Raw genomic sequence first — 23,948 nt, forward strand, 5'->3', positions numbered from 1 at the left:
GTCCTCAATGACATGACCAAAACTGGGCTGCTGCAATGTGGCATTTGTACCAGTGGGTAGAGGGGAGATGAGTCCAGGGCAATCTGTCTAGAGCACAAAGTGAAGAGGGGGAGTGGAGAAAAGGGATACATCTACTCACTCGATTACATGCTAATGAAGTTGTAATAATTTCCTTGGAGATATGTCTTAAAGCAACAACCCAGAAGTTGCAGGTATCACAGCCAAAACTGAATGCAAGGGAAGCTGGGACAGTGTGGTCTGTATATGGGGAACGTGGTCCGGATAAAATCTAAGGAATTCATTCAATTAGTAAAAGGAGGGGGAAGGGGAATGGATATGATAGGCAGTTTAAAAAGACAGACCAAGAAAGTTCCTTTTAGGGGCGCCTGGGTGGCTCAGTGGGTTAAAGCCTCTGCCTTCGGCTCAGGTCATGATCCCAGTGTCCTGGCATCAAGCCCCGCATTGGGCTCTCTGCTCAGCGGGGAGCCTGCTTCTTCCTCTCTCTCTGCCTGCCTCGCTGACTACTTGTGATCTTTGTCTGTCAAATAAATAAATAAAATCTTTTAAAAAAAGAAAGTGCCTTTTAAAACAGAGGAGCATAGAAGAAGGGAGGGGAGAAAGAGGACAAAATCAGAAAGGAAGGCAAACCATAAGAGACTCTCAGCCACAGGAAACAAACCAACGTTTGCTGGACAGGAGGGGAATGAGGGATGGGGTAACCGGGTGATAGGCATTAAGGACAGCACATGATGTAATGAGCACTGGGTGTTGTATGCAACTGATGAATCATTAAATTCCACCTCTGAAACTAATAATACACTATATGCTAATTAATTGAATTTAAACAAAATTGAATTAAATGAAAAAAGAAGTGCCTGTTAGGTAGTAATCATTTCGTGTCTGTAAACTGACTCTGAATGTTAACAGAGAGAATGACCAGTGTCTCTGAGAACCTAGAGTCTAGCAGAATGGGCTCATCCTTTCCTCTCCCTATTCCCCACCCCCACCCTGCTCTACTCCAGAGGGACCATTCATATCTTGCCCTCCAAGCTCCAGGCCTCCAAGTACATGCTGTTCTCTCTGCCTGCAACTCTGTTCCCAGTTCCTCTCCTGGCTGGCTTTCTTCTATCCTTCTCTGCTCAAGACTCAATCCAGGTTTCACATCCCACCAGTCGGTCTCCCTAAACCCTTCCATATGAGTTTATATCCATTTCCCCATGTTCTTCTACGGAGGTCAGAAGAGGTTCAAATCACAGCATCACAGTGACAAGTAACATGGGCAAAATGACACAACCCTCTGTATTAGGGTTCTCCAGAGAAAGAACCAACAAGAGACATTGATAAAAGAGATTTGTTATAAGGAATTCAGTTATGCAATCATGGAGGCTGACATGTCCCAAGATCTGCAGTGAACAAGCTAGAGATCGAGGAGAACCAATAGGGTCATTCCAAGTTCAAACTCAGAGATCTGAGACCACGGAGAGCGGATGTTTCAGGCAAGCCTGAACAACAACACCAAAACAAACTAACAAACAAAAAAACATGAAACAGTGTCTTAGCTCAAAGCAATCAACCAGTCAGGCACTCAGGAGGAAGATAATTTCCTCTTACTCAGACATCGTGTTTTGTTCAGGCCTTGGACCGACTTCATAAGGCCCACTCAAATTGGAAAGGCCAATCTGGTTTACTCCATCTACCCATTCAAATGTTCATTTCATCCTGAAACACTCTCATAGACACACTCAGAATCATGTTTGACCAAATATATCTGGGTACCCTCTGGCCCACTCAAGACGACACATAAAATTCACCATCACACTCTGCAAGACTAATTTACTCATCTGTAAGGTGGGGGGTCTTCATGGCACCTTCCTCCTTGGAAGGAAGGTTAGATGAAATACTATATGTAGAGTACTTAACACAATGGCCTGGACCAGAGTACACCCTCCATCCAGGTTATTCATTGTTACCTCTGGCAGACTCACAACATTTCCATGACGTGTTGTCGCCACTTAGACAGTGAACTTCCTGAGGGCAGGAATCAGCCCAAGCCCACAAAGGGAGTTCAACAAGTGTTCATGGAAGTAGTGAACAATCATGTAATTAACAGGAACATTTCATTATGAAGTTTCATTGCCCATTTCCTCCAAAAGTTAAACATATGCTGGGTCCCGTATGACACAGCAATTCCACTCCCAGGAATACACCCTAGAGAAGTGAAAGCAGAGACTCAAAACATATCATTGCAAGCCTGTGTTCATAGCGGCATTATTCATGGTATCCAAAAGGAAGAAACAGCCCAAATGTCCATCAGTAAATGAATGGACAGTGGAATATTATTCAGTCATAAAAAGGAATAAAGTTCTAATTCATGTTACTACATAGATAAACCTTGAAACCATCATGTTGGGTGCCAAAAGCCAGACATAAAGGTCATACAATGTAGGATTCCATTTCTATGTGACCTGTCCGGAACAGGCAAATCCATAGACACAGAAAGCAGATTAGTGGTTTCCAGAACCCAGGGGAAGGAAAAATGGGAAGTGATTGCTTAATGGGTTTTATCTCAGGATGATGGAAATGTTCTAGAACTACATGGAGGTTGTGGCTGCACAACACTGTGCATATACTAAAGGGTCATTGCATTGTATACTTTAAAGGGGGGCATTTCATGTTGTGTGACATTCACCTCAATTAACAAATGCATTACCAGGAAAAGGTACAAAGCCTTCATGCTGGATCAGACACTTCAATAGCAATTCTGAAGTGTAAATACTTTGGTGCCTACTGTGTACTAATGAATTTAAACCAAGATGATTTCTGCTGTCATATTGGGCAGGAATGGAGGTTGCTTGTAAACTAGCAAACTCAGCTCAGAATTTTCACAAAGACTCAGAGCCAAAGAGCAAAACCTTGAAAAGATTTATTTGAACCCTGGTTCTAAATGTTCCCCCATCCCTTTTGATAGCTCGCTCTGCTTATAACGCTTTTATGTGATAGCCCTTTTTTTTCCCAAGAGCATTCATGCAACCTATGAACTCTTACTGAGCACCTACATTTACCAAGGACTGTTCTAGGTGCCATTTTGTGAGTGAGACAAAGTCCCCATCCTGTCTAGTACTTTAACATACAGGCATACCTCACGTCATTGTGGTTCATTTTCTTGTACTTGCATTGCAATTTTTACAAATTGAAGGTTTGGGGAACCCCGTATGGAATAACTCTATTGGTACCACTTTTCCAACAGTGTTGACTCGCTTCATGTCATGTCTCTGTGGCACATTGTCATAATTCTCACAGTATTTCAAGCTTTTTCATTATTATCAAATTGGTTGTGGTGATCTGTGATCAGTGATTATGACTCGCTGAAAGCTCAGGTGACGATTAGCATTTTTTAGTAATAAGGTATTTTTGAAGTTAAGGTTTGCACATTATTTAATTTGATCGGCTTTTTTTTAAGTTTTTATTTTAACTCCAGTTAGTTAACATACGGTGTTATATGAGTTTAAGGTGTCCAATATAGTGGCTCAACACTCCCACACATCACCCGGGGCTCATGGGTGAAATAGGTGATGGGGATTAAGGAGTGCACTTGCTGTGATGAGCGCCGGGTGATGTGAGGTTTGCACGTTTTTTGGACAAAATGCTGTTACACACTTACTTTTATATGTCCTGGGAAACCAAAAACTTTATTTGAATAATTTTACCGCAATACTCACCTTATTGTCAGAGTCTGGAACCAAACTTGCAATATCTCCGGGGTGTGTCTGTGCAACAAATCCCCTGGGGAGCTTGTTGAAGTACAGATTTGGACACAGGACCCCAAAAGACTGCATTCCAAACGGACTGCCAGGTGATGCTGATGCTGCCAGTCCAAGGACCACACTTTAAGTACAAGGATGTGGGGATTTGCATAAAAATCATCTTTCAAGTCACCTATATTACAATTATATTACACAGATATTTATAAAACTTCACCTTGGCTCTTCATTTTTCTCCCCTCTGGCTTGACTCTTTGTTTTACTTCATAGATAAATTTTTTGACTTAAAAAGGCCAGTTAGAATGTCTTTTGAGCTATAACTCTACTTCACATTTTCTCAGCTTTGGCACCATTGACACCTGAGTTTGGGTCACTTTCCAGAGGGGGCAGGGAAGTGCTGTCCTGTGTGTTACAGGGCATTGAGCGGCATCCCTGGCCCCCACCCACGAGATATCAGTAGCATCCCTCAGTGATGACAATCCAAATGTCTCCAGACATTACCAAATGTCCCTGTGGGGTCAAAATCACCCTAAAGGAGAACCACTGGTCTATTTCTGGCAACCTTACCACTTCCCCTGTCAGTAAAAGATGTTCATAATAATGAACCTTCATCTGGTGTGTAGCAGCCAAAGAGACTATTCAAAAAAGGTAGTATCTCTTAATTCATTTAATATTCCCCAAAATTCTATGGGGTCCTTTTACTGTGCCCATCCTAATTCGGGTAAACTGAAGCACAGAGCAATTGGGTGATTTTTCCAAGTTCGCACAGCTGGTCAATGGTGAATTGAAACCAGGTCCTCTGGCTCCAGAAGCTGCCTTCTCATGCTTTCTACATTCCCTCCGGGTGTGAGATCTATCAGATTGGATTTGTTTTCTTATTTTTTGTATCTTCAAAGCTGCAACGTGTTGTTGAGACATTTGAGTCACTTCTTGCTAATAAAACTCTGCTGGGAACAGGAGAGAAGGAAAAAGTCGCATCTTGGGCCACAGGTGTTCTCCAGACTTTGGAAACAGATGCTCTAGACACTGCCTTGAAATCCCCAGAGCAAAAAATCCAGAAAATCCACAACAGTACTGTGGGTAAGAAGAGGATGTGGCCTGATACACACAGGGGCTAATTATAAGCTGGAGTCTGAGTTACACAATTAGAAAAATAAATAAATACCCTGCTTGAGTACATTTGTATAGACTTCTAGAACATGCAAGCTAATCTATAGTGATGGGGGGAGGAAGGGGAAAATTTGAGGAGACTGTTGGGGATGAGAGACATGTTCAGTATCTTGATTATGGCATTGGTTTCATAGGAATATATTCACAGGTATATACACTCAATAAAACTCATCAAATTGTATACTGTATTATGTACAATTTCTTTCACATTAATCAGAGCTCCATAGACCTGTATTTAAAAAAAAAAGAAGAAGAAAGAAGGAAAGGTAGTGCCTGGGTGGCTTGGTTGGTTAAGCTGCTGCCTTCTGCTCAGGTCATGATCTTGGGGTCCTGGGATCAAATCTTGTGTCGGGCTCCCACTTAGTGGGGAGTCTGCTTTCCCTTCTGTGCCTCCCCTGCTCGTTCTCTCTCTGCTCTCTCACTTGCTCTCTCTCAAATAAATAAACAAATAAAATTTTTAAAAACAAAAAGAAAGAAAGAAAAGACTGCTGCTGTTTCCAATCCTGAATCTGGGATTTGGGCTTAAAAGTAATTTTTTTGGTTTGTTTGTTTTTTTTTTTAATCCAACGCCTAATACCTACTGGCCCATATCACAGTTCCATCCCAGAAGGAACATCTTACTGCATATTTTTGAAATAAAAATACTTTTATCATACTTGTCATACATATTCATACATATTCATAATGTAACCACGTGACAGGACATGTTAAACAGCTTGATCTTAATAATCATTTCACTCTTTTAAAAAGTAGAAATAGGGGCGCCTGGGTGGCTCAGTGGGTTAAAGCCTCTGTCTTGAGATCAGGTCATGATCCCAGGGTCCTGGGATGGAGCCCTGCATCAGGCTCTCTGCTTAGCAGGGATCCTGCTTCCCCACTCCCCTGCCTGCCTCTCTACCTACCTGTGATCTCTGTCAAATAAATAAATAAAATATTTTTAAAAAATAAAAAATAAAAACAAATAAAATATCATAGCAAAGCCAAGTGTTAAATTTTTAAAAATAGGAAAAAAACACATAAACAAAACTAAATTTAGACCAGCCCAATCTGCCCACAGCCCAGTCTTCCTATCCTATAACCACACAGATGTATGTCTGATACAGATGCATATTTGCTGTGTTTGTGACATTGGACATACAGTTTTTACTTATTACATCACCAACATCTCTCTGTGTAAATTATATACATCATCATTCCCTACGTTATTGTTTTCAATGGTTTATCAAATTGCATTGTATATAATTTACTTATATTGTATGTTTATTTATACTGTAGTTCCCTATTTGGGGGAATGTGGGTGGTTGCCAAGTAACCCTATGAAAAATACCATTGAAAATTTAACTGTGTTCTTTTTTTTGTATTTTCTTAGAATAGATTCATAGAGGAAGAATCATTAGATCAAGGAGAAAAGAAACGTTTTATAGACTTTGATACATCTCACCAAATTGGCCTCCAGAAACACTGCTGTGTTTCTATTCAATCCAAGGATATCTAAGGATCAATGTATGCCTATCTAATCATTTTGCTTCACCAATTTGTATGCTAAGATAGTTTATGCTCTAAAAAATAATAATAATAAATTTTTTAAAGATTTTATTTATTTGACAGAGAGAGAGAGATCACAAGTAGGCAGAGAAGCAGGAAGAGAGAGAGGGTGAAGCAGGCTCCCACTGAGCAGAGAGCTCAATGCGGGACTCAATCCCAGGACCTGAGATCATAACCTGAGCCGAAGGTAGAAGCTTAACCCACTGAGTCACCCAGGTGCCCCTATAAATTTTTAAATATAAAATAAAATCCCATGCCTAACCTTTTCGGAAAACTAGAGTCAGGACACTTTCATTAACTAGAATCAGGACTCATTCATTCATTTTACTCAAAATTAAACCATTTTCCATATTACAATAAGCTCTCATCTTTCCTGACCTGGCCAGGCCCTAACTGATGGGACAGACCACTGCCCTCACCTCACTGGGTTTCATTCCCCTCATCAGGGAATAGACAGACACAGGAGGAATGTACCCATCACCCAGTTTCAACAATTTCAAACCCACAGCCAGCCTCCAGCCATCTGCTAATATTTAAGTTAAATATTTTCATGATCTTGTTTCTTGATGGCAATTCTCCTGTGACTTTATTTTCATCAAAAGCATGGTTCCCTGTTATAGAGATAAGCCATCAATTACTAAATCAATCTTCCTTGTTGAACATTTAGATCATTTCCTATTTTTCACACTATCATCTCAGCTGCTGTGAACTTTCTTGTAGCTAAATCTACCCTCCCATCCATGACTGGTTTCTGAGAATAAATTCCTAGAAACAGAACTGTTGTTTCAAAGATGATTGTTAGAGGGGGCCCCTTGATGGCTCAGTCAGTTGAGCCTACCACGCTTGATTTCAGCTCAATTGATGCTCTCACGTTCGTGAGATCGAGCCCACAGCAGGGTTCATGCCTAGGACAGGGCCTGCTCAAGATTCTCTCCCCCCTGCCCCTCTCCCTGCTCATTCTCTCTCTCTCTCTCTCTCTCTCTCAATAGGTAAATAAATTTAAAATTTTTTAAGAAGATGATTGCTAGAGAATGGTAGCTGAGAACTTGTATTTCAAGAGTTACAGTCTTACTTAACTTTTGAACTTCAGTTTCCTCATTAGAATAAGGGTCCCTCACAGGTTATTTGACAAGTACAGTGCCTGGCATGTCCTAGACGTTCAGTAATTGTCACCTGTCCATATTGCTTTGCATGTTTAAAGCCTATAATAATGGCAAGCTTGCATATTGCTTTTCTCACCAGCTATTGAAACTCGAGTTGTTACAGACAATTGCTCTGAAGAAGAACAGATCTTCAGCTTAAACACCCACATGAACTCAGTGAACATCCATTGCAATGACGTCGTGCAGGGAAACATACAAGGTACGCTTGGTTGCTGTATTCAGAACGTCTGAGACACACAGATCACTATCGCTGTATGAGTAATTAGGAGAGTCACCAAAAGCCTCCTTCCAAATGGGTTTGTTACCCTAAGACTGTGTCATTTGAGTCTTTTCCTTAAAAAAAAAAATCTTCCCAAAGTGGAGGATTTCTATTCTCCAGCATGGAAGACCCTTCTTTGCAATTTGAGGGCTGCTCTGTCCTGGTCTCAGTTGGGGTTCACCCAAATGCAGTCCCTGAGAGAATTGTAAGGAGTTTATTTGGGGGTTATTCCAGAAAGCATCAGTAGGTGTATTAGTCAGGGTTCTCCAGAGAAACAGAATCAATATGGGGGCGGGGGCAGGGGAATGGAGAGAGAAACAGACAGAGATTTTAAGAAATTAGCTCCTGTGATTGTGGAAGATAACAAGTCTAAAATCTAGCCAGCAAGCTGGAGACCCAGGCAAGAGTTGATGTTGTAGCTGCAGACAAAGACAGGCTACAGGCAGAATTCCTTCTTATTTGGGAGAAGGCGGTCTTTTTCTTAAGGCCTTCAACTGATTGGAGGAGACCCACCCACATGGTGGACGGTACTCTGCTTTACTCAAAGTCTATTGATTTAAATGTTACTCTCGTCTTGAAAAATACCTTTACAGTAACATCTAGACTCACGTTTGACCCAATATCTGGGTAGCATGACCTAGCCACATTGACACATAAAATTAACCATCCCAGTAGGGGAGAAAAGAAATGAGACAAGAAAGAGGAGACAGCCAATACAGGCATTAATTATTATGGTAGTGAGTAAGTCACTGCTGGTGGTAACCGTGACTCATCTCATTGAGCTCTCCCATCCAAGGAGAGGGCACCGCTCTGATCCATCAGTGGTTGAGGGCCCTGCCATTCTGCCCAGTGTACCAATCCAACACATTCACTGCAGGCAGTTCTCCTAGGCAGAGTTGCCATTGCTTGCAGGAGAATCCATCAACATAAAAGGAACCCCAGAGTGCCAAGCGAATAAAGTTAGGATGTCTACAGCATCTGCTACAGCTTGTGTATGACAGAATGGATTGTTACCATTAATTGTCCCAGTGCTGCCAGACTTCCTATTTTTTCAAGAGAAGCCAAAAATTGGGTGGGTTGCATGAATACCTTCAATTTTTAAATTTGGTCTTACAATAGCTGCCCTATCATTATCACTGCTATAGCATGAAAATTGGGGTCTTAAAATCCAATCCTGTAAACGTGGGGTACAGCTGGTCTGTACTAACAGAGAAAGGCCCCAAGTAAAAGCATCAAAATGTGGAAAACCAATCACATGCTGAACAGAGAAAGTGTCATGAGACAATCAGTTCCTATCACTTCCTCTCCTCCCCCCCAAAAAATAAGAACTCAAATCCCCCATGTTTGAGAATGGGTCAGGCAGAGGATGGAAGCCGACCTCCAACCACACAAGTTCACCCTTGCCTTGTCACCAGGAGTTTCTTCTGAATTTCGCAATTTGTAGAAAGTGTGCAAAACTCCACAGTGCAAGCCATACAAAGCACACCTGCAGCTCCACATGCTCTCTGATCACTTTCTGGGGTACTGGATTAGGATTTCATGTGAATTCAGTGACAGCACAGCTCAGCCCACGAGAACAGCCTACACTGAATTGTTTAAGGGAGTTACAGATCTCATAATGTGATTTCATGTGCCCGAAGGGGCACCTGGCATAGAAGTACCCCGTGGAGGACTATTTACCCTCCCCCAATGGGCCCTATAGTCTCACCTCCGAGCATTTGCATTGGCTGTTCCTCTGCCAGGAATGCCACCCCCAAGCCACTGGGTGAACTATTTCGCTTCAACATGATTCAAATTTCACCTCCTCTGTGAAGCCTCCCAAGACTGCCCACTTCCACCACAGCACCAAAGTCAAACCCTCCCTCCCTGCACTACCCCCGTCTCTTGAACCTGCCTTATCCTGGTATCTAACATGTTGTGTTGTGTCTTGACGGTCATGTCCTTGTCTCCCCCACCAGGCTGGATCCCCATACAGATGGCAATCATGAATTATTTTTCTCTAGAGTCACCAGTATGGGCTTTTTATGTAGAGAGCAGTGATGAATGTTCACTGAATTAAATCCATGTTTAGGTGAAGGGCTCAATGTTCCTAATGAGAGAAAACAACCCATTGAACGATATGTGACAAGCTCCCAGAGGGACATTTCTCTGTCCATGTCCTGTCTAGTACAGGATCCTTCTTTGTCATGGGGGCCACCCTGTGCCCCATAGGCTTTTTAGCAGCACCCCAGCCTTTATTCACTAGACACCAGAAGCAAACACCCAGTGTGGCAACCAAAAATGCATCTAGACATTGCCCAATGTTCCCAACGGGGGCAGAATCGCCCCCCAACCCCATGAGAACTGCTTGTGGAGAGTTACCTTATAACTGACCTTCAAACAGTAACAACGTTAAGACTGAAAGGAGGTGCTATCGAACTACACCAGACACCCCCCAGAGGTGGATCCAGACAGTCCTTGGTAACCCGAAACATACAATCCCATGACATCCTCTCCCTGTAAAACATCCCAGAGAACAAAACCCAGGCCCCTGGAAGCGGACTGTGGACATCTACAGCCACCCTCCTCTTTTCTGCTTGTAATTTTGCTCTTAACCAAAATCCTTCAGCCCAAAAATAAGTTATTTCTATGCACGAGAACAGGTGGACATATCACCTGCCCGTCTTTTCCAACCACCCACCACTGTTTCATTCTGACAAATGGAAACTGTCATTAACTCAGAGAAACAGAAATGAATTGCTTCTGACCCCTCAGGCAGGACCAGAGAAACCTGATTAGAGAAACCTACCAAGGAATTTATTCCGATAGGATGAGCTGCGTAGGTAGTAAGGGGCAAGGCTGGGATATTAATCCAGAAACCAATTAACCTATTTCCTGTCCCTATAATCCTAACTGCAGTGTGGGCTTCTTGGGAGCTACAAAGAATAAAGAAAATTTAGTCATAACATTTTATAATCCCATAATCCATACTGTAGCCCGATAACCCATTATATTCAAACTAACTACAAATATAAATATGTTAATTTATGTTTATATATATATGTAGTTATTAACTTATTATTACATATAAACAAGGGAAATCTGTTTTCTTTTTTTTAAGATTTTTTAATTACTTTTTAGACAGAGAGAGACACAGCGAGAAAGGGAACACAAGCAGCGGGAGTAGGAGAGGGAGAAGCAGGCTTCCTGCCGAGCAGGTGTCCCGATGCAGGGCTCGAGCCCAGGACCCTGGGATCATGACCTGAGCCAAAGGCAGACACTTAATGACTGAGCCACCAGGCACCCCGAGAAACTTATTTTCTTACAGTTCTGGAAGCTAGAAATCTGAGATCAAGACATTGTCAGGGTTGGTTTCTTCCGAGGCCTCTCTTCCCGGCAGAGAGCCAACTTTTCCGTGTCTTCACATGGTCTTCTTTCTGAGTGCATATCCCTGGTATCTCTTTGTGTGTCCATATCTCTTCTTCTTTACTCAGAGATGCAGGTTAGCTTTCATCTCCTCCACGAGGCTTCCCAGGATTGCCCGTTTCATCGCAGAACCCAAATCAAGCCCTCTCTCCTCTAGCCCTATCTTTATAAAGGCCCTGTCTTCAAACACAGTCACATTCTCAAGGACTGTGGGTTTGGATTTCAACTTGATTTTGGGGTGGAGACACAATTTAGCCCATAACACTATCCTACTGATATATGTCATGTGCATGTCCTTCTAATATATAATAAAATTATAAATATGTGATATAAATATAGCCTGTACACATCTGTATTTTAAGTTTATTAAAGTATGTTAAATTGGGGTACCTGGGGGGCTCAGCCAGTTGAGCCTCACCCTTGATTTCAGCTCAGGTCAGGATCTCAGGGTTGTGAAGTAGAGACCTGTGTCTGGCTCTGAGCTGGTCATGGACCTGCTCAAGATTCTCTCACTCCCTTCCCTCTTCCCAAACCCCCAAAACAGGGGGGGGGGGGAGTAAAAATTAAAAAATTAAATATGTTAAATTATGGCACTCCTTTGCTTAACCTCCTTCAGTGGCTTTCCTCTGGTTTAAAATAAAAGCAAAAGTCCTCCTCAAGGCCCATAAGCCCCGCACGATCTGCCCCCATCACTTCCCTGCCTTCACTCCCTCCCACTCGCACACACACACCCCCCTCTTCAACCGCACTGACCGCCTCCCCCTTCCCTCCTCCCTGAACCAACTGGGCACATTCAAGTCTCTGGGACTTTGTCCCTGTTATTTCAGACCTACCTAGAGCGCGCTTCTGTAGGATACCCACTGGCCCGCCCTCCCTTCACTCTGCTGTCTGAAATCTGTCTTAAGTAACATCCCCTTACCTCACTTAATCTTATCCCTAAGACTGATCTTTCTCTGACATATACTTTTACTGATTTGTTTATATTTGTTTGTCTCTCTCCTGCACCAGAAAGTAAGCTCTGTAAGAGCAGAAATGGTTTCTTTTCCCCCCATTGTATCCCCAAAATAGTGTCTGGACCTGAGTAGGTATTCCATCAAAAAAAAAAAAAAAAAAGTTGGGGCGCCTGGGTGGCTCAGTGGGTTAAAGCCTATGCCTTTGGCTCAGTTCATGATCCCAGGGTCCTGGGATCAAGCCCTGCATTGGGCTCTTTGCTCAATGGGGAGCCTGTTTCCCTTCCTCTCTCTCTGCCTGCCTCTCTGCCTACTTGTGGTCTCTGTCTGTCAAATAAATAAATAAAATCTTTAAAAAAAAAGTTGATGGAAAGATATGTAGATAGATAGATAGATGACAGATAGAGGTAGTGGCATAGATTTCTATATACATTATTTCTAGATCTGGTTTACATATATAATATATAGGAGGGGCTGATTCCATTCATACATGCATACGAATAGATAGACATCCATGTAACCCGTCTAGTTTCAACATTATGCTCCATCCAAAAGGAATGCAAAAACAATTCAAAAACAATGCAAAAACAAAGTCTTGAAAAAATATATCAGCCTTCCTGGAAGTCTCTTCAGGAGGCAGCAGAGGAATGGAATGACGTCACAGAAGACTTACCTAACCCCCTAATCTTCCTCTTCATGATTTACCCACCTGGGGTCCCCCTCCTCCTCCCTCAAAATTCCATCTGCCTCTTATTCGCCCTCCTCCCATCTTATTTTACAGCATTTTCTCCTAAAGCTATAGCCACGTCGGTTCTGACACAAATCAGCTTAACCTCTCTTGGTTTGTCCAATTCTTCTCTTCCCCCAAGTTTGACCCCATTCAATACAAAAAAGGATTCAAGGCCATAAGCACAGTATCTGTCTCCGAGGTGAGGAAAGGAGAGACAGTGAGAATTTCTATTTCATTTGACCTTCATGTAGGTGACTACACGTGCATAGGTATGCCTGTGTGTATATCATGTGTGTGAGCGTGGAGGGTGTGGGCAGGAATGGTGGCCCTTTTGAAGACCCCCATTTTTCTGTTTTCTCAGGTCCCACGGCAATTGCCCTTATTTCCTATTCTTCCCTTGGAAACATCATAAACGCAACATTTTTTGAAGAGTCAAATGAGAAAGACCGAGTTTACCTGAACTCTGAGGTAGTGAGTGCCGCTATTGGACCCCAAAGGAACAAATCTCTCTCCAAGTCTGTGATTTTGAGTTTTCAGCACCTGAAGGTGAGTCAGAGCTGCAATTTGAACTTGCTTAGGTGTCTTGGAGGTAGAGCAAACAATGTGCATACCCTCCCCAGCCAGTGTCTCTGGGCTGTCCTGTCCAGTACGTTGGCTAGGAGCCTCACGTAACAATCGAACATTTGAAACATGCATCTGGATTGAGATTTTGAAGACTTAGTATTTCCGGATTTAGACTTGGTAGTTCCAGATTTTGAGGACTTCATAAGAAAAAAAGCATGCAAAATATCTGTATCTCATTAATAATTTTTTAACATCTTAATTTTTTTTTCAGTGTTCCAAGATTCATTGTTTATGCACCACACCCAGTGCTCCATGCAATACGTGCCCTCCTTAATACCCATCACCTGGTTCACCCATCCCCCACCTCCCTCCCCTCCAAAACCCTCAGTTTGATTCTCAGAGTCCACAGTCTCTCACTCATTAATAACTTTCAAGGGGTGCCTCACTGGCTCAATCAGGCGAATATGTGTCTTTTGATCTCATGGTCATGGGTTCGAGCCCCATATTGGGTGTAGAGGTTACTTAAATAAAATAAAATCTTTTGGGGCACCTGGGTGGCTCAGTTAGTTAAGTGCCTGCTTTCAGCTTAGGTCATGATCTCAGGATACTGGGATCAAGCCCCATATCAGATTCCCTGCCCAGCAGGGAGTCTGCTTTTCCCTCTGCCTCTGTCCCCTCCCCCCCTGCTCTCTCTCTCTCTCTCTCTCTCTCTCACTGTCTCTCAATTAAATAAATAAAATCTTTGAAAAAATAAAATCTTTTTTAAAAAATAATTTTATAATGATTGCTTATATTGATTTATATTAACAAACTAAAAGATAGCGTGTTTTCCTTAAAGATTTTTATTTTTTTTTTATTTGACAGATCACAAGTAGGCAGAAAGCCAAGCAGAGAGAGAGGAAGGGAATCGGGCTCTCTGCCAAGCAGAGAGCTTGACGCAGGGCTTGATCCCAGGACCCTGGGATCATGAACTGAGCGGAAGGCATAGGATTTAACCCACTGAGCCACCCAGGCACCCCAAAGATAGTGTTTTGAATATAGTGGGTTAAGTAAAATATATTGTTAAAATTAATTTAAAAAGTTTCTTTAGTTTTTTTCTTAATGTGGCTAGCAGAAAATTTCAGATTACACAAGTAGCTCACATGGAATTTCTCCTGAGCAGCATGATTCTAGTGCATGCGATTATTTTAGTTGGAGGTACTTCCAATTTTATGTCCATGAAATTTGAACTGAGACATGGTGTTCATTCCCACACAAAGGCCTGATATTAATTATTAAGACTACATAACTTGATCAGAAAAAAAAATTTTATTGAATTCCTTCCTTTTCCCCTTCTCGGCCCAAACTCTTCAAGGCAGGAAGGTGTAGCCAGACCCAGATGTAATAAAATTCATCTGTTCCCTTGCCTTTCGGCTTTGTTGTAAAAGTAAGAGTTGGAAGCAATCCTGCCATTTACAATATAACATGGACGAATCTTGAGGGTATTATGCTAAGTGAAATAAATCAGGCAGAGAATGGCAGCTACTATATATTCTTATTTATGTGTAGAATTTCAAAAGGCCAAACTCACAGACAGAACATATTTTTGGTTACCAGGGGTGGGGGATGGGAGGAAGAAAGTGCAGAAAGTCAAAGGTTTCTGCACAGTCAAAACTTCCAATTACAAGTAGAATAAGTTCTGGGTATGTAACGCACAGCATGATGGTTCCAGTTAACAATACTATATGGCATACTTGAAAGTTGCTAATAGAGTAGATTTTTAAGTTCTCGCCACAAAATAAAAATTGTAACTACATAAGGTGGACATTAACTAACTTCATGTTGCAATATACGCATATAACAAAAACTCAGGTTATATACCTTAGACTTACATAATTTATGTCAGTTATATCTGGAAAAAATAAAATTACTTCTTAATTAAAAAAAAATAAGAATGAGGGAGTGGGAAATGTAGGTTTTTCTCTTTCATATGCAACCTAAGTATGGAATTTTTCATATATGGCACGGGGCAGTGGGAGTGGAGCAAGAAATCTGGAGGTGGTCTAGTGGATTATCAAAGGAGACACGGCCCCCCAACAGGAGAGTGTTTGACTCATCTCGTTGGCCCCATGAAGTGAAGCTCTGGAAACCCTTGGGACAAAAAGAACAGGTTAAAGGCTAATTCTATTCTCTCTCTTCATTTCTTTCCTAAACTTCCCCTCTCGTTGCGTGAGCAATCTTTGTGTTGTAAGGGATCAGGGACAGAACTGGTGGAGGGAAATCTGTCCTAGAGAATGTTTAGGAGAAAACTCTGTATGAGGCACAGACTTTTTTATTTATTTACTTTTTTGTTTATATCTGACTTCCATGGTAGGGGGTAAAGTCCTGAAACCAATGACATCCTGTAAAATTCTGGCTCCCAGAGAGACTTGATCTTGTTTTATGGTATGTGGAACCCCAAGAGAGCTGGGACTATGGGGAGCAGGTGTTCTGGCAGCCATCTTCTTCACTCAAAATAGAAATCACCTGAGTCACTTCTAAGCCATGTATCTCCTCGCTTACCCCCCGCCCCATGTAGATCCACATTCTTGAGGGTTGTCCCTCCCAAGGAAGAACCTGATGGGCCTCTTTTACTTTCAGATGAAGCCCAATAAAGGAAAGGTCTTCTGCGTGTACTGGAAAAGCACAGGGGACCACGGCCAGTGGTCCAGGGACGGCTGTTTCCTGATACAAGAGAACGAAACTCACACCGTGTGCAACTCCACCCACTTGTCCAGTTTCGCTGTCCTCATGGCCTTAACCAGCCAGGTACGATGTATACATTTAATTGTTCCAGCTAATCCTATGTGAGCTCCTACTGGATAAGTACTCCTTTAAAAGAAAAAGGGGAAAAAACACCAGGGACTCCAGTGAATGATTGCAGAAAGCATGCTGGTTTCCATAGAAAGGTCAGGGTGACATCTATAAGAATTAAACATTTGAGCTGCAGTCTGAATATTGAGTCAGGAGGGTTATAACACAGGTGAGCCTCGAAAACATCGTACTCAATGAAAGAAGTCAGACACAAAGGGCTACCTATTATTCCACTTACATGAAATATCCAGAACAAGCAAACCTAGAGAGTCAGAAATTTACTTACTGGTTGCCAGGGGCTGGGAGAGAGAGAAATGGAGGCAAGTGCTTAATGCGCATGGGATTGTATTTTGGGGTGATGAAGATATTTTGGTACTAGACATTGGTGGTGGTTGTACAGCATTGTGAATGTATCAAATGCCACTGAATTGCATACTTTAAAATGGTTAATTTCATATTGTTTGGATTTTACCTCAATGGGAAAGAAAAAAAAAAAGACAGCCAGGAGAAGTCCTTAGAGAAAAGCATCCCAAGAAGAGCTGGGTGGGTAGATAAAGGTCCTGAAACAAACTTAGCGCGTTCCAGAAAAAAGTGTGGCGGGAGCAAAGTGAATGATGGGCAAGTGGAAGGAGACGCAGTTAAAGCGATGGGAGCAAGAAGAATGTGTCAGACCCCCAGCGCTATTGTTGGGAATTTAGGTTTCGTTCAAATGCAGTGGGATGGCAATGGAGGGTCTGCATCCCAGATGCTGCGTATTTTTGTCACTAGAACATTCCTCTGGAATATTCCTCTGGCTCCCAGATTAACCGTATATCGTGACACAGCAGGAGCGGACTCATAGAAAGATGATGGCGACCAGTATTTGGGTGGCAGGAGTAGAGGTGGTGGAAGACTGGATACATATCCTCAAGGCGGGGTCAGAGGAGTCACTAATAACATAGGCTGAGTGACAGGACACAGGAAGTCCTGAATCCCAACCCTCTTCACAGAGATGGAGGTAGTACCCCCAGAATGACACCTGGGGGAAATCTCTGACCTCTCATATCACAGAGGGCAGCAGGCAAGCTAAAACGGGTTTGAAAACATAAAACATACCTTTCCTTCATCATTACATCTATGAGCTGTGTATGGCTTTGGTTCATTTATTTCCATTGCCATATGATATTCCTTTGCATGGATATACTACAACTTATTTATCCATTCTACAGTTAACGTGCATCTAGGTTGTTTCCCATTGAGGGCTATTAGAAACAATGCTACATTTCGGTGGGGATGAGCTAGATGGGTGATGGGTATTAAGGAGGACACTTGCTATAATGAGCACAAAGTGTTGTATGTAAGTGATGAATCACTGAATTCTACTTCTAAAGCCAAGATTGCACTGTATATCAACTAGCTAGAATTTAAGTAAAAATCTGAAAAGGAAAAGCAATGTTACTTTTCTGGGATGAGACATAGAAAATCCCTTGTGGGATCCCCCAGGGTAACAAAGAAGCAACATTCTCCAGATGGTGAAGCCTCTGCTATCGTGGGTTTCTTAGTGACTGTGTGGAGTAGAGTGTATGTGCATCTGTACAAAGTTTAAAAACAGACAAGACTAAGCCATATTCCCAGGGGGTGCATATTTTGGTAGTAAGACTATAGACATAGACAGGAACTGCTTATCATAAAAGGATCATGGTTACCTCTGGGGGAGAAGGTGATTTGCAATTGGAAAGAGTTTCTGGAATAATGTCTATGGACTAATGATCTTACCAATCATTTAATAACTTTCAATCATGAGATACACTTATGTGTATGCTCTTTTCTGTATGTGTATTATATTTCACAATTTTTTAAGGTTCAAAAGGCAAAGGATTAAAAAGTTCTATAAAGTGACATTGAAACAACTGAAAATCCCTTTATCATTATAAGGGATGGCAACTATCATGTCCTACCTGTAAGTCTTAACTAAGGAAATGAGTCACCAAGAGCTGAATTATATAGATGTCTTGGTTTGGGATCTCCTAAAGGCAGATCCTGAGACAAAAATTTAAGGGCAAGTAGTTTCTTTGGGAGGTGACCCTAAGTCACATAAGTAGGACAATAGAGAAGTAAGACAGAGAAGAGAAGGCAGCCAATAAAGGATGTCTTAAAGAGAAAGTTACTCCCTCAGACAACTGGGACTCAATCCTTTTGGGTACTTCTGGGAGATATCACAGAACATGCATCTCAGAGTCTTCCCACATAAAGGTGAGGGAGCTGGGGTGTTTATCCGCCAATGCCATAATTGTTATTGCTTGAGGGAAGCTTTCAAGGGGCATTCACATCATGGTACTTGTGACTCCTTCTGACATGTCCAAGCATGTTCATATGGCAAGAGAAATATTCTCAGTCAGGGCCACTGGATTTCACAGAAAGCAGCTAAAGGGCAGGTACCACTGGGTGTGAAGAAGCTAACAGCCTCTGCTACACAGGGTTTCCTACATCTCTTGGGTGCAAGACTTAGCCTAGCATATTCAATCATTTCAATGTGAGTCTGCTGTACAATGCAGAGCCTCTAGTAAATACAGAGTTGTGCACCTAAAAACTTATTAAGAGAATAGATCTTATGTTGTTTCTTATCACAGAAAGAAAAAAATCAAAGCAACACAGATCTTGGAAGTGATGGATATGTTTATTACCTTGATTCTGGTGATGGCATCATAGACATGTGCCTATGTCCAAATTCATCAAAATGTGTGCATTCAATAAGTGTAGTATTTTCTATATTAGGTATCCCTCAATAAAGCTGGGGGGGGGGCTTAGTCTGAAAGACACGTCTTACACTCTATCATCGGGAATCATGCCTATGCTTGGGATGCCCCTTTCCATGAGGGAGGGGGATTAATCCTGGAGACTGACTATGATGTCCTCTTTGCTGGGTCCCAGGAGAAGGATCCCGGGCTGACGGTGATCACCTATGTGGGGCTGGGTATTTCTCTGCTGTGCCTCCTCCTGGCAGCCCTCACCTTCCTGCTGTGTAAAACCATCCAGAACACCAGCACCTCCATCCACCTGCAGCTCTCAATCTGCCTCTTCCTGGCCCACCTGCTCTTCCTCACGGCCATCGACCAGACTGAGATCAAGGTAATGACACTGTCACAGAGGAGCCCCTACTCTGCCCCAGGGGTGCTCAGTTCATAGAGCCATGCTGCAATGATACCTTAGTAAAATGGTCTTGGTTCCCAGGAAGGTTAGAGGCGTAAGTAGCCTATTTCACATTGACTAAAGAGCTAAAGGACAAACCCTCTCCTGACAACTTGACCATATCCTGAGAGTTTTTCCAATGGCAAGGTATGGGACAGGTCTTAGGGCCACTCTCCTCCCTGACAATCCTTCCTGATGACACCATTCTCCTCCCCAGGTGTTGTGCGCCATTATCGCGGGTGCCCTACACTATCTCTACCTGGCCTCCTTCACCTGGATGCTGCTGGAGGGTCTGAATCTCTTCCTCACTGCTCGCAACCTGACGGTGGTCAACTACTCCAGCGTGAGCAAGATCATGAAGAAGCTCATGTTCCCCGTGGGCTATGGAGTCCCGGCTGTAATTGTGGCCATTTCTGCTGTAATCAAGTCTGACCTTTATGGAACACCTGATCGGTGAGCTCAACTCTCACCCTGTGCTGTGGACGGTTTTAAGGGCAGGGTTAACAATGATTGGGATATCCACGTTGAACCCATTCTCCTTTCCTCTCAGCTGTAATAGCTCTAACTTCTTTCCCGGAGAGGCAGAGAAAGATGGCAGTAAGGGTGTGGAAGGTTTAGGGTGCCTGGGTGGCTCAGACTGTTAAGTGACTGCCTTCAGCTCAGGTCATGACCTCAGCGTCCTAGGATCGTAGTCCTGTGTCCCGCTGCCTGCTCAGTGGGGAACCTGCTTCTCTCTCTCCCTCTGCCACTACCCCTGCTCATGTTCTGTCTCTCGCTCTCAAATAAATAAATACAATCTTTAGAAAAAAAAGAGTGTGGAAGGTTCTAGAAAGAAGACATTTTGTGGTTAACTCCGAGCTCCATCCTTCCCATAACTTGGGACCTTGAGTCCTTGAATCTCAGTGTCCCTGTTAGCAAAATGGGGGTAACAGTTATCCCCACAGTCCCACGCTCACAATGCTGGTCTAAAAACCTCAGCAGGACTATGCTCGTAAAATGTTTAGTGTAGCTTTAACACATGGTAATGAACAAGCAAAACCTTCATTGTAATCCACGGACATTATCAGGAGATGCTGAATAAGCATTAGGAAAAGGTGTTCATTTCATGCACTTTCTCTGATCTTTCTTTGTGCCCCTTTTCCCATTGTTCCCAGCTGCTGGCTCAACTTGGACCAGGGATTCATCTGGAGTTTCCTTGGCCCCGTCTGCACCATTATCTGTGTGAGTGAGTGTGTTGTTCCCAACTAAAGAAGAAGCACTAGGCATGCTGGGTGCCCCTTATGCTTAAGGGGCATGCATTTTCTCAGTTGTATGGGTTGATTTTCCACCTGCTACCAATTCAATCCCCCATGCAGGGAGGTGGGAATTGTGTGCAGTTTACAGCAGACACGGTGCATGATTTTAACTTGTGTTCTGCATGAGCTGTGTTATTCCTGCAGGTAAATTTAGTTATTTTTCTCCTGATCCTTTGGATTTTAAAAAGGAAACTTTCCTCACTCAACAGTGAAGTGTCAACCATCCAGAATATAAGGTAAGGTGGGGTAAATGGTGTTTTCTGATCCCCCCTTTTCTCTACTTATACCCCACTGGTCCTTTCTACATATCCACACACATACACCCACAACTAAGTTTCAGGAACTAGCAAAGCCACTACCATCTCCCAGGGTCATGGTCAATGAGAAGCTGTATTAGCTGTAGTACAGGCTAAGCTTTGGTGACAAAAAAGACCCTTTAAAAAGAGTGAAATAGAAGTTTATTTCATTTGCATGTCACAGTCCAGAGTTGAGTAGTCCAGGGCTAGCGGGGAAGCTTGACTCCACAAAGTAATCCCGAGACCTGAGTCCTTTCCATTTTGTTGCTCCACATTCCCCAGGATGTTTCTTGCCAGTATCCCATCCATGGAAAGAAGGGGCATGTTCCACATCTGCCCGTATCTCAAGGGCTAGACCTGGACCACACAGTGACACCTACCTTCAAGGCAGGCCAGAAAATGTAGTCTCTAACCAGGTAGCCATGTGTCCTCGGTACAACTCAAAAAAGGAAGCATCCAGCTCTAAAACAAAGAAGAGGAGAACGGGGGGAAAACAGCAATTTCTGTCAAATAACACAAGATGCAATAGGTTTGGGAAGGATTTTGATTAAAATATATTTTGTATAAATAGCATGGAGGACAAGGGGAGATGGAGAGGACAAGGGAGTTGAGGGAAATTGGAAGGGGAGGTGAACCATGAAAGACTATGGACTCTGAAAAACAATCTGAGGGTTTTGAAGGGGCGGGGGTGGGAGGTTGGGGGAACCAGGTGGTGGGTATTAGAGAGGGCACGGATTGCATGGAGCACTGGGTGTGGTGCAAAAACAATGAATACTGTTATGCTGAAAAGAAATAAAAAATTTTTAAAAAGAAATAAAAATTTTAAAAATAAATAAATTATATATATATATATATTGCATGATATTATTTCACGATATTTTGAATGATGAGGACTTTTCATTTTGCAGCATTCATTTTATGTGAACATGTAATTTGTTGTTGATTTCATCGTAATCACAAAAATAGTGCATTTGTTAAACCTTTTTTAAAGGTTTTTTTTTTTAAGATTTTATTCATTTATTTGACAGAGAGAGATCACAAGCAGGCAGAGAGTTAGGCAGAGAGAGAGGAGGAAGCAGGCTCCCTGCTGAGCAGAGAGCCCGATGCGGGGCTCAATCCCAGGACTCTGAGATCATGATCTGAGCCGAAGGCAGCGGCTTAACCCACTGAGCCACTCAGGTGCCCCTTTTTTAAAGGTTTTTAAAATATATTAAGTAAAATCTGAAAGTGGTTAACTCCCTCCTTTCTTTGCTACTTCCACTTCTCAGGGAAGCCAGAGGTAACAAACTGTATGATATGTATAATATTTTCCCCAGACCTTTTTCTGGGCTATGAATTTTCGGTAGAACAGACGGGCATGCACCCAATAGCGTCACACTATGCAAATTGCTCTCCAACTAGCTTTTCTCACTTATGTATTACTATATATTCTACTTAGGGATATATAGAGACATAAGTAAGATGACCTTATATCTGAGTCTGCCTGGGACAGTCGGGCCTGTTGACCCATTGTAATTGTTAATTAGCACCACCTCTGCCTCAAAAGCCTCCCTGTCTATTCACCTATAAATGATATGATGAGAGAGATGAAGAGCATCCAGTTTTAGAATGCTTTATGTATGCACTAATTTTGTTCTATATACTTTCCTACTTTTCATATGTTAAAATCCCACTTAATCTTGGCAACAACCCTGTGAAATAAGGTTATAAAGATGTTATAAAGATGAGGGAACTGAGTTACAGAAAGCTCAACTAACTTGCCCAAGTTCACAAGCCTGTTAGTTCTGCCTTGGATTTAAACCCAGACAGTCCTGCTCCAGAATCCTCACCATTGGAGACTACATAATAGGGTATCCATGGCCATTATTAGCTTTTTCACATCGTTGTGTATGACTCTGCTCAGGATGCTGACACTGAAAGCGACAGCTCAGCTCTTCATCCTGGGCTGCACCTGGTTCCTGGGCATCTTGCAGGTGGGTCCAGCTGCCCACGTCATGGCTTACCTCTTCACCATCATCAACAGCCTGCAGGGTGTCTTCATCTTCCTGGTCTACTGCCTCCTCAGCCAGCAGGTAAACAATGACCCCTTTTGTTATTGTCATAAAGTTAAGAACTATTTGGAGGTATGTGCTTTAAGGAACATTTAAATCTATGTTCTCTAAATTTTCATAGGAGCTCTGAGACATGTGTAAACACTCTCCAATCTTCTCTACTCTAAGCTGATCTTGATTGTAAGATACATCAATTTACTGACAGTTTTCAGAAAGTAAATAATTGCTACATCAAGGAAATATGTCTTTCTTCAGCTTTCCCACTTGTAATAGTCACCTATTGCTGGGTAACAAACGACCTCAAAAAATCTCCGGAGCCAAAACACAGATATTTACTTTTCTCATACTCAAGTCTGAAGGTTGATTGAGGTTCAGCTGATCTTGTCTGGGTTCAGCTTGGCTTGGCCCCAGAACACAGATCATGTTCAGATCTGCTCCTTGTGACTCATCCTGAGGCTTGGCAGAAAGGGAGCAGCAACCTAGGAAATGTTCTTCTCATGACAATAGCTGAATCACAAGAAAACAAGCCCTACAAGGCAAGGCCATTTCAAGCCTTGTGGTCTTTCTTGCATCACTTCCTGATACTCATCAGGAAAGTCATATGCTTAAACCCAAAGTCAAGGGCAAAGAACCTTCCACCCACCCTGAGGGTGTAATACTATGACAGAGGAGTGAGTAATTGAGATCCATAATGAAATGAAATCCATAATCTGCCACACCACTTAAATACATGAATTTAAACACATTTCCATGTGACAG

At 42.5% G+C, this 23,948-nt stretch overlaps 2 protein-coding genes across 2 annotated transcripts in view; one reads left to right on the top strand and one right to left on the bottom strand.

The window, feature by feature from the left end:
- Positions 1-23,948, top strand: part of ADGRE3 (adhesion G protein-coupled receptor E3) — a 49,970-nt gene that overhangs the window by 22,613 nt on the left and 3,409 nt on the right. The window contains exons 6-14 of the mRNA XM_082709440.1: positions 4,658-4,841; positions 7,719-7,838; positions 13,345-13,529; positions 16,167-16,334; positions 19,290-19,487; positions 19,765-20,000; positions 20,702-20,768; positions 20,987-21,078; positions 23,042-23,210. Of these exons, the coding sequence (XP_082565566.1) occupies positions 4,658-4,841; positions 7,719-7,838; positions 13,345-13,529; positions 16,167-16,334; positions 19,290-19,487; positions 19,765-20,000; positions 20,702-20,768; positions 20,987-21,078; positions 23,042-23,210 (1,419 nt within the window). The remainder of the gene's footprint in view (positions 1-4,657; positions 4,842-7,718; positions 7,839-13,344; positions 13,530-16,166; positions 16,335-19,289; positions 19,488-19,764; positions 20,001-20,701; positions 20,769-20,986; positions 21,079-23,041; positions 23,211-23,948) is intronic.
- Positions 21,089-23,948, bottom strand: part of CLEC17A (C-type lectin domain containing 17A) — a 31,317-nt gene continuing 28,457 nt past the window's right edge. Inside the window, exon 13 of the transcript XR_014305455.1 lies at positions 21,089-21,600. The gene's annotated coding sequence lies outside the window, so the exon portion shown is untranslated. The remainder of the gene's footprint in view (positions 21,601-23,948) is intronic.

The sequence above is a fragment of the Mustela nivalis genome, assembly GCF_964662115.1.
Source record: "Mustela nivalis genome assembly, chromosome: 1".
NCBI classification, from domain to species: Eukaryota; Metazoa; Chordata; class Mammalia; order Carnivora; family Mustelidae; genus Mustela; species Mustela nivalis.